This window comes from Lithobates pipiens, unplaced genomic scaffold (genome assembly GCF_037356315.1).
Source record: "Lithobates pipiens isolate NorthernLeopardFrog02 unplaced genomic scaffold, aLitPip1_a1.2 Scaffold_18, whole genome shotgun sequence".
NCBI lineage: Eukaryota > Metazoa > Chordata > Amphibia > Anura > Ranidae > Lithobates > Lithobates pipiens.
The window spans coordinates 221,495,790-221,506,571 of record NW_027507758.1 but is presented as its reverse complement, the minus strand read 5'-3'; the positions used below and the strand labels follow the sequence as shown (position 1 = coordinate 221,506,571).

At 42.3% G+C, this 10,782-nt stretch overlaps 1 protein-coding gene across 22 annotated transcripts in view; it reads left to right on the top strand.

Moving 5' to 3' along the window:
* The first annotated feature begins 2,019 nt into the window (after positions 1-2,019).
* Positions 2,020-10,782, top strand: part of AFDN (afadin, adherens junction formation factor) — a 346,736-nt gene continuing 337,973 nt past the window's right edge. For 8 of the 22 annotated variants that reach the window (XM_077486598.1, XM_077486596.1, XM_077486602.1 and 5 more), the window contains exon 1: positions 2,022-2,438. In XM_077486598.1, coding sequence (XP_077342724.1) covers positions 2,340-2,438 — 99 coding nt within the window. In that variant the 5' untranslated portion in view covers positions 2,022-2,339. Of the gene's footprint in view, positions 2,439-10,782 lie in introns of all 22 variants that reach the window. The other 14 variants (XM_077486612.1, XM_077486604.1, XM_077486611.1 and 11 more) reach the window with 3 other exon arrangements.

Here is a 10,782-nt window from a genome sequence, read left to right as displayed (position 1 = left end):
CATATGATAGGCACGGAGGCTGCATATGATGGGCACAGGCTGCATATGAAGGGCACAGGCTGCATATGATGGGCAGGGCTGCTGGTAGAAATCATGGGGCCCCATACTGGCTACCTGACAGGGCCCTGCTCCCTCTGCCCCAACCCCCAGAAAATATCAAATTATGTTCTCGCAAAAAATACACTAAAATCATTATTATATTCCATATTTAGAACAATATGGTAACCGGGGTAATTGGCGCTACCTACAAATAAAACTCCTTACATGTATGTATGTAAATATATAATCCCGAATATATCATGTATTCATCCTAAAGAATATATATATAATAAAAAGGGGTATAACCCCAAAAAAAGCTGCTATTCTGCGATTTTTAATTTACAAGCTACTCAGATGTCCCAAAAAACAGCAAAATTCCTACTGTAGATTAATTCCTGAGATTGACAAATAGTTCCAGTAAACGAAGGGAAAGGAAAGAACCAAAAACCAAACAACAACAAACAAAAAAACAAAAGATTTGTATTTGTATCGCTAAAAAGCAATATTCCCTAAAATCGCATTATCGCCAAAATATGGTTAAATAAGCAAATTCCCAGTAGGAGGCGTGTGTGAATGTGCTAGTGAAATTATAATCCCAAATATACAAACTATAAGTGCAAACGCTAATATAGACATATATATATAAAAATGTTAAAATTTTAGGGAATATTGCTTTTTAGCGATACAGATACAAATCTTTTGTTTTTTTGTTTGTTGTTGTTTGGTTTTTGGTTCTTTCCTTTCCCTTCGTTTACTGGAACTATTTGTCAATCTCAGGAATTAATCTACAGTAGGAATTTTGCTGTTTTTTGGGACATCTGAGTAGCTTGTAAATTAAAAATCGCAGAATAGCAGCTTTTTTTGGGGTTATACCCCTTTTTATTATATATATATTCTTTAGGATGAATACATGATATATTCGGGATTATATATTTACATACATACATGTAAGGAGTTTTATTTGTAGGTAGCGCCAATTACCCCGGTTACCATATTGTTCTATTTTTTGGAGGAAACACCTATTGGAGTTTCTTTCCTTGTGGGTGGCAGCAACCTAATGATATAACTAGTATTTGGCTGTAGCCACTGTTATTGCTATCCTTTCCTACTTCCCACCGTTGTTGAGCGCGGTTTTCCTTAATTTTATACTTATTATTATATTCCATATTTACCAGCCCTTTCCCCGCTCTCCACCCTGAAACATCCCTTTGTGTTCCTGCAGCAGTTGCCGACAGGAGAGGACAGGATAGGAGGTGGCAAAGCTGCAGGGAAAGGGGGTGCACAGGGGGGCCTGTAAAGCAGGGGTATAGGGGGCGCAGATGCTAGAATTGATCCCCCTGCAGCACAGCTGGAGGTAGGAAATGGAGAAGCCAGCAGAGCTGGGTGGGGCAAAAGAGGATCTGTGTCTGCAGTAAGGCAGTACAGCTGGCCTTCCTGCTCAGCAGGTGCCTGGGCCCCCCTTTTGAACTGATGGGGCCGGGCACAGTACAGGAGGGCTGGCAGTACTGCCTTATCTGTGGCCCTGATGATGGACAGAGGCTACATATTTCTGGGCACAGGCAGTGCATATGATGGGCACAGTGGCTGCATATTATGGGGCACAGTGGCTGCACTTGATGGATTTTTTTTTTTCCAGAATGTTACAATTTGTTTGCGCCCCCCCAAAACATTTTGAGCACCAGCCGCCACTGTACCCCCACCATACACCAATTGTGTGTGGGATTCAGAGTTGCAAAGCTTTATTTGAATGTCATTCAGGTGAACAAATTTCTGGATGAAGTCCCCCCACCCTGGCTTCAGACTGAGGGCAATTTATATACATCTTTTGATAAGTGGGCACCGTGCAGTGCCAGCCGGCGCCTCAGACATACATGACAAAGCACGAAAGACCCCGGGCACAGAATAGACGGAGCGTGCCGGGGTGGAGGAGGGGACGGCTGGCGGGAGCGCGCATGTGGTGACGAGCACGGCTCAGTGCAAATAGGAGGAGGCTTGGTGTTCATGGACAGGAGGAGGGGAAGGGAAAGGCGATAAGGAAGCTCAGCAAGTTGGGAAGGGTGAAGCTGGTCGGAGTGGAATCCGTGCGTTCCATGTTCCGGGAGCCCATTGTGTGGGAATTGTGTCAGCCGAGGAGCCCCTCCTCCTCCGTGCATAGTCAGGATGAGAAGACACTGAGTGAGGTGGATTCGTGTCATTCCTTTCACCGGGGAGAGGAGTGGCTGGGACACACACCGTGCTGACAGTCTACAGCTCCGTACAATTGGCCTCCTTCCTGTGTGGGTGACCCCGGCATTGTCAGCATGGGGAGCCGGGAAGAGGAGCGACGGAAACTGGCCGACATCATTAACCATTGGAACGCCAACCGGCTCGACCTGTTCGAGATCAGCCAACCTACCGAGGTGAGCAGAGGAGACTGGCTGGGTGAGGAGAGGAGACTGGGCCCCTCCCGGGGGAGCCGGCACTGCGCAGGCGGCATGTCCAGGGATGTGGAGACACCGATCACAGGCCACACCGCTCCTGTCCTCCGACATCTCACTGTCTGTCCGACTGTATGTGTGTGCACCTGATCTGTACCGCCCCCCCATCCCTGATCTCTAATGATCTGTACCCCCCCATCCCTGATCTCTAATGATCTGTACCCCCCCATCCCTGATCTCTAATGATGTGTACCCCCCGATCCCCGATCTCTAATGATGTGTACCCCCCGATCCCTGATCTCTAATGATGTGTACCCCCCCATCCCTGATCTCTAATGATCTGTGTACCCCCCCCCCATCCCTGATCTCTAATGATCTGTGTACCCCCCCCATCCCTGATCTCTAATGATCTGTGTACCCCCCCCCCCATCCCTGATCTCTAATGATCTGTGTACCCCCCCCATCCCTGATCTCTAATGATCTGTGTACCCCCCCCATCCCTGATCTCTAATGATCTGTGTACCCCCCCCCATCCCTGATCTCTAATGATCTGTGTACCCCCCCCCCATCCCTGATCTCTAATGATCTGTGTACCCCCCCCCCATCCCTGATCTCTAATGATCTGTGTACCCCCCCCCCCATCCCTGATCTCTAATGATCTGTGTACCCCCCCCCCCCATCCCTGATCTCTAATGATCTGTGTACCCCCCCCCCCCCATCCCTGATCTCTAATGATCTGTGTACCCCCCCCATCCCTGATCTCTAATGATCTGTGTACCCCCCCCCCCATCCCTGATCTCTAATGATCTGTGTACCCCCCCCCCATCCCTGATCTCTAATGATCTGTGTACCCCCCCCCATCCCTGATCTCTAATGATCTGTGTACCCCCCCCCATCCCTGATCTCTAATGATCTGTACCCCCCCCCCCCAATCCCTGATCTCTAATGATCTGTACCCCCCCCAATCCCTGATCTCTAATGAGCTGTAAGCCCCCCCAACCATCCCTGATCTGTACGCCCCCATACCTGATCTGTTATGATCTGTACCACCCCCCCCCCAATCCCTGATCTTTCCTCACAGCCCCCAATCCTTGTCCCCCCAAATCTGTGTACCCCCCCTCCCCCATCCCTCACCACCCCACAGCCCAGGATTACACATTGTGTACACAGGGAAATCCTCAGTGCACAGGGACGGTGTCTTCCTGCTCACAATGTATCTATTGTTGTGGTGATCGGTGTATATAAATATTGTGTGTCTGTACAATCCATGGGCAGTGATGGAGGTGTGTGCAGTGTATGGAGGAGATAGTGGGGGGAAGCGGTGCCTGGCACTGGGGGCTCCAGCAGGTGGAGGAGGAGGAGGAGGAGGAGGAGGAGGGTGGGATTAACTGCACAAGTGGATTTGGCCAGATCTCCAATCCAAAAACCTCGCCGCATGCCTGAATGCTAAACTGAATTATTGAATTGTTGTCTTCCCTCCAGCCTCTGCTTACATTGCACCAGCTCTGATTTTCTGCTTGTCTTTTGTCTTCGTTCAAGGAAGTGTCAGATGTCTACTAAGTTTATTGGAACAAGTTAGGGGATTGATACACTTGTGTCATCTTTGGCCTTGGCCACCAAATCCTGAAAGAGTGACACAATCCATGCTGGACAGCAGCACTTTATCATCATCCTTTATAAGTGATATTGCTGTTATTATTTTTATCTAAAAAAAAAACAAACGAATTGGGATAATATTCAAAAACAATATACAAATGTTTCCAGAAAAAAAGGTCATTTACATATTAATAATTATAATCCCCTGTTTTGCACTTGGATAATCTTGACAAAAGGTGTATGTATGTGTAAAATATATATATATATATATATATATATATATATATATATATATATATATATATATATATATATATATATATATATATATATATATATATATATATCATTTTTTTTAATATAATAATAATAAGCAAAAATATACTAATAATATCCTAAAATAATTATACTTTTTTTTTGGGTTTTGTTTTGTAATTAATTTTTTAAAACAAGTGTATTTAGTTAGAATCATCTGTGCAGTTGACCTGGTTAGTTTCTGATCTTACATCATGTTGCACATTCCTTTCCCCCTTCTTTTTTTTTTTTTTTTTTTTTTTTTCCTTCAACCGTCGTCTATATTTTTCTTTTTAAATTGTTAGCTTCATGGGTGTCTTGGCAAAGGGTTGTATTTCTCCACCTGTTTGAAGCATTGTTGAATCACATGGGGCGTTCAATTTTGAGGTGTGTGTGTGCGTATATTAATACAGCATGTTCTGCATTACTTGTTTGTGAGCATTTCATTAGTCAATAGGAGAGGGTGGGGAGGAGAAACCTGTTTGTGCTCAGACCACATTTTTGTGGGACATGCTTTCGTTTGGTTGACAGATGAAACGACAGCGGCTATTGCTCCATGCGTGATCATTACGCCTTGTTTAGTCAGTCTGTTTTAACTGTATTGGCGTTTATTTTGCATTCATATTATGTAAACTTTTCACATATTTGTAATGTAGTATCGCCCTAACCTACTGGCTTGAGCAATACTGATCTATTGCCATTTGTTGTACAGAATGGTAAAACTAACAACGTCTTTCCTTGTTTTGTTTTGTTTTTGTCTGTCAGGTGTGCTATTGGGTAATAAAGCATTACCCTATATCTAGAGATGTATTTACTTTAATTTTCTATATCCTTCCAAGAAAAACTTTTAGGCTCTTGGTGAATATTTAGTTTAACTCCTAAGCATGCTCCATTTGGTTAACCTAGTTGTAGTGTCCTTCAAGCAGAGTAGTTATGTTCCTGAAAGTCAGAGGTCTTTGAGTATTGACGGGGAACATTACATAATTATGACAGAGCTAAAATACAACGCCAAAACAAGTAATTAAAAATGTTTCTTCCTTTCTCAAGACCTTTTTAAGTTTACAAAGGACACCGTACCCTATGGTTACTATCACATTGTCTCTGTTAATATTTTATGCAAAAGTCAGTCCTTCCTATGTTACACATTAAATTAGTTCATCTTGTTATACTAGAACTTTGCTGGGTCTGTTACCCTCTGTAAAGGTTTCCCACTGAATATCTTATTGTCCAATCCTAATAAAAATGATGATCATCTGGATACTTTCTATCAAAACTACTCTAAGTCCATGTTTGCACGTATGAACAGGAGTCAATAACACACTGCAGTTACATTTTTATACTGACTCTGGGAAGTAATTACCAAATGTTTTCATTTGACATCTGTCTACTTTGGTGCTTATATTTTGTCTTCCCGAATGACAGTTTATGGAAATAAGACATTTTTATAATGATGAGCAAGTGGTTCTCCACTTTGCCCTTCTTTTTTTTTTTTTTTTTTCTTTTTTGCCTGAGGTTGTATGAGTTATCTAGGTGAAAATGCTTGGCATGCTTAATGGATTTCTTTTTTTTTGGAGTTCTCCTTTAAGCCTCTTTATGCTGTCACTTTACATCAAGATCGCGCACTCAGACTGATAACTCTAAGTATTATTTTTGGAATGAACATGATTCTTGAAGCTCTGACTCTGAGTGTTGCCAGATTATATAGCGTTATATACTGATCCCGTACAATTAAAGTCATGCAGACCTGTCTAATTTCACAACCATACAGTTCATAGGTCATGATTGCTTGGATTAAAGGGTTTTGTGCTCCTCCATAGTTTGATTTGTAAGTATTTCAGGCCCCATTCACACTAGAGCAACTTGTCATGTGACATTGGACGCATAACGTCACATGATAATTTGCAGCCCATTGATTTCAATTGTACCTGTTCCAATTATGCCACTTTGAAAAGGTTCCTGCAATGCTGTGATGCAACTTAAGTGCCAGAGCGTGTAAAGCCGCAAGACTTTGGAGTCTCATTGTTGTGCATGGAGCCTAAAGGGTAATTCTACTACACCTTGTCATATTGTAAGTTTATTATAAAATACATTTTTCAATTTGCAGCATTTTAATTTACTGTAAAATGCAATATGGCGACCTGCAGGTGTAATGTACACAGGTGGTATACAGAACACTTCCCAGAAATGTCATTTCTTGCTTGTGTGATTGTTTTCATTGATTTTTACCAGGTCTGCACTCAGCTGTCAGATTTTGGGAATCCCCTGTAACAGAACTCATTTTTAGTGAGTCTTAACAGAAATCTGGTCTAAAGGGATGAAGACCCTGCCACTTTCCTCATGAGAACCCTGCAAGTACCGTAGCTGATTAATAAGATTCCACTTTTGATGAAAAAATAAATAAAAAATAAGCATTCCCTTTCTGTGTGATCTATGTACATTCCAAGGGTGAATGTGAGTCGTTTTATAATTATCCACTTCCCTACTGCGCATAGTCATGATGACTTTTACTTTCTGAGCCTCTAGGGGGCGTGCACCCACCAGGTCACTAGGCACCCGATGCGCGTGCCCGTGAACACAGCAAGACTGTGGATCTGTGTATGTAAGCACACAGATCTATGTCCTGTCAGAGGAGAGGAGACCTGGTGTGTTCCCAGTACAGGGGAACACCGACCGGTCTCCTCCTTGTGAGTCCTCTCCCCCCTACAGTTAGAATCACTCCCTAGGATACACATTTAACCCGTTTCTTGCCCCCCAGTGTTAACCCCTTCCCTGCCAGTCACATTTACACAGTAATCAGTGCGTTTTTATAGCTCTGTTCGCTGTATAAATGTGAATGGTGTCAAGTGTCTGCAATATTGCAGTCACGATAAAAATGGCAGAGCACCGCCATCACTAGTAAAAAAAAAAAAAAAATAATAAAAATGCTATAACTTTTGCGCAAACCAATCAATATACGCTTATTGCAATTTTCCCAAAAATATGTAGAGGAATACATATTGGCCTAAACTGAGGTAAATTTTATTTATTTTTATAGCACCAAAAAATAAAAAAACACCAAAAGAAAGCTCTGTTTGTGGGGGAAAAAAAATGATCAACATTTCATATGGGTACAGTGTTGCAAGCCAAAAATGCTCTGTATTGAAGTGGTTAAAGCAGTATTATTAACACCAAAAACAAACTGTAATATTGCTGCTTACAATACTGAAAAAACCTTACTGTCTTGGGGTGGCTGCATTCTGTGGAGTCACAATGGAATCGCCCTTGTACAGCAGCTTTTTCCGATCTGTAGAAGGGTAGTGTTGGATGTGCAAAACAGATTTTATATTTGACCAAAAATATAATAAATGCATTATTAAAGGCACTTTTAATAAAAAAAGAAATTAAAATGACAAACGTGTTCTACTCCCTCACCTGCCATTTGCTTGCACAGAGCAGCCCCAAAGCTCCTCTTCTGGGGTCCTCTGCTGACGCTCTTGGCTCCTGTTCATCTGTGTCTGCCACCATAGCAAACACTTGCTATGGTGGCAGATGTGTGGGCTTGCACCATAGACACTCAGTGTTGCCCGACCCTGTGCTTCCTCCTCAGAAGATTTAGTTGACAGCAGCAGAAGACAATGACTATTGCTGCTGCCTCTGTGCCTGTGAAGAGAGCGAGCAGTGATGCAGCTCTCGGGCACAGCACTGGATCCAAAGAGGAGCCAGGCAAGTATTTAGAGGGGGGGCTGGGGGCTTTTTTTTTTTTTTTTTTTTTTTTTTTTTAATGCATTAAGATGTCCTCAGTGCATGCAGCAGCTTTTCACTCCCTGTATCTAATTGGCTAGCGCAGTGATATTTCATTTGCTATACAAGATGTCCACAGTCTCCTCGGCTATCCAATACAGCTGACTCTCCTGTAGCAAGCTGCTGGCTGAGGGGCACTCGAAGGAGGGAGGGGCTAGGAGCAGCAAAGAGGGACCTGAGTAGAGGAGGACCCAGGCTGCTTTGTGCAAAACCAACTGCACAAGTATAATGTTTGTTTTTACAAAATAAAAAAACAAAAAATTAGCCTTTACAATCACTTTAAGGTAAAAAAAAAAAAACTAACCTTTAAGCCTTTAGAACCATTTTAAAACTGAACATCATTAAGACTTTCTAAGGTTACAGCAATGTGTTTTTTTTTTTTTTTTTTTTTTTTTTTTATCTTATTTTTTCAGATAAAAAGATTTTACATAAATTTAATAAAATCTGATCATTGTAAGCACTACTATCAGTAGTAAATGGTTTGTCTCTTAACTCTAGGGGCTAATTTACATTTAGTGTCTGAAGGTGGATAACTCTTCAGAGGGTGTTGTGTCCTCTTAAATGCACTTTTTTTTTTTTTTTTTTTGCCCCAAAAGACCCGCACCACCATGCAAAGCAAAAGTTTGCGTTGCTGCCCCATTCAGGTGGATGGGTTGTGCTTGGCAGGTGGCACTACCCACAGGGTGCAACAGGGGATAATTTGATGAATGAGTACACCCCCCCCCCCCCCCAATCTCTTGTCTTTGCAGCTTAAAGGGTAGTGGTTAACAACATGTAAATGAGGCCTTACTGCCCCCTTTGCTGTAAAGAAAGTTGAAAATTAACAGACATGCTGACCAGATCAACAGGTGAAAATAAAGGGGGAAAAAATCCTAACAAAATAAAATTAAAGCGGCCACAACAATTAAGAATTGGTTAGCTGCCTTATCTAAAATGTGTTATTTTTTTTTTATTTTTTTGTGCTTTATACAGTATTACTTTATGGAAATAAAAATTACTAACTTGCAGAGTTACCGTACATAGTAGGTGAGGTTGGAAAAAGACACACGTCCAACCTATGTGTGTTATTACTTCCCTAAAATATTTCAGTTCGGTCTTATCTGTGAAAAATATTGCAACTCCTTGCCAACCTGTACCCCATGGTTTATATGATTCTCTTTTTTTTTAAATTGGACAAGTCTGCATCAATAGGTTTAGGTGAATGAAAAATATTTACAATTCACTTGTGGAAATCATTGTCATCACTATATATAGAACATCGTTTTCAAAATAGTCAGCGGCAGTTACTTTTCGGCCAAAGCACAGCAGTTTCATAGTTTCATAGTTAGTAAGGTTGAATAAAGACACCAGTCCATCCAGTTCAACCTGAGTGAGTGTCTACAATTGCCCCTATCCCTGTACATTGCACACTCACATCACACATCCCTACCCTCAAGGAGCCCACAATCCAAGGTCCCCATTCCTATACCAGGGTCAATTTTAGACAGAAGCCAATTAACCTACCTGCATGTCTTTGGAGTGTGGGAGGAAACCGGAGTACCCGGAGGAAACCCACGCAGGCACAGGGAGAACATGCAAACTCCAGGCAGGTAGTGTCGTGGTTGGGATTTGAACCAGCGACCCTTCTTACTGCTAGGTGAAAGTGCTAACCACTACACCACTGTGCCGCCCTGAAATAATAGGTTTTAAAGTGGATGAAAGACTTCTCCAACCACCAATCTGTCTGCCACTTGCTGTCTAAATGCATTAGCTGCCCGTCATTGCTCTGGGCCAGCCTCCTGACAGTCCAAACAGTGGACTATGCTGGAGCAATGTGTCTTCACTTATCTTCACCAGGGGTGGGCATTACAGGGTGTCCATGCAGGAGCACAGCAGGGTCACCGATGGTGTCCCATGATGGGAAGGGCCTAAACCTAGACCTAAATGGCAGGATCACCAGGAGTTGTTTTAAATGAAATTACTTTTGAATTGTTGTTATCGTGCTAAAACTTTTTTTATAAATGATCTTAGTCATTAGTTTGCCTCCTGTAATTTAGTAAAGAAATGTAGGCTGCTTACTTAGCTAAGTGATTGTAAATGCACAGATGTCCATGCAAGTCGTACCTGAAATTGCCAAAAGTAGTGCGGGAAATAGTCTTTCACATCGCTGTAACTCCGCAAAGTCGTCGTCGCACTGATTTGAACAGTGCCATTTGCGCCAACAGGGTACAACTTGACAGGTCAAATTGCATTACAAGTCGCTCCAATGTGAACGAGGGCTAAATCTCTAAAAAGTTAGGGTCATTCTCCAAACCCAGTGACAGTTGTCACCAGAACAGGTGTCTTTATTGGGCACTGTGGGCAAGCAGCATTATGGTAATCCTGTAAAATTCAGTAACAGTAAAGGGTGTTCTATTAAAAGGTCTCTTCCTGTTCTAGTGACAACTGTAAACTTTTGGGTTTTCCATCTTGGAAATCGTGGTCAGGGAACACAGGCGGCCTGTGTCCTAGCTGGGACACAGGCCGCAATAAAAATCTGACAGGGGTTTCAACCTTTTTCTCTCCAAAATTTTAAAATTGTCCTGACTATACATATACATTAACATTAAAAAGCTAACCCAATAATTATATTTCTTGCTGAAGTATAACTAAAGGCAAAACTTTTAAAATGTTTTGG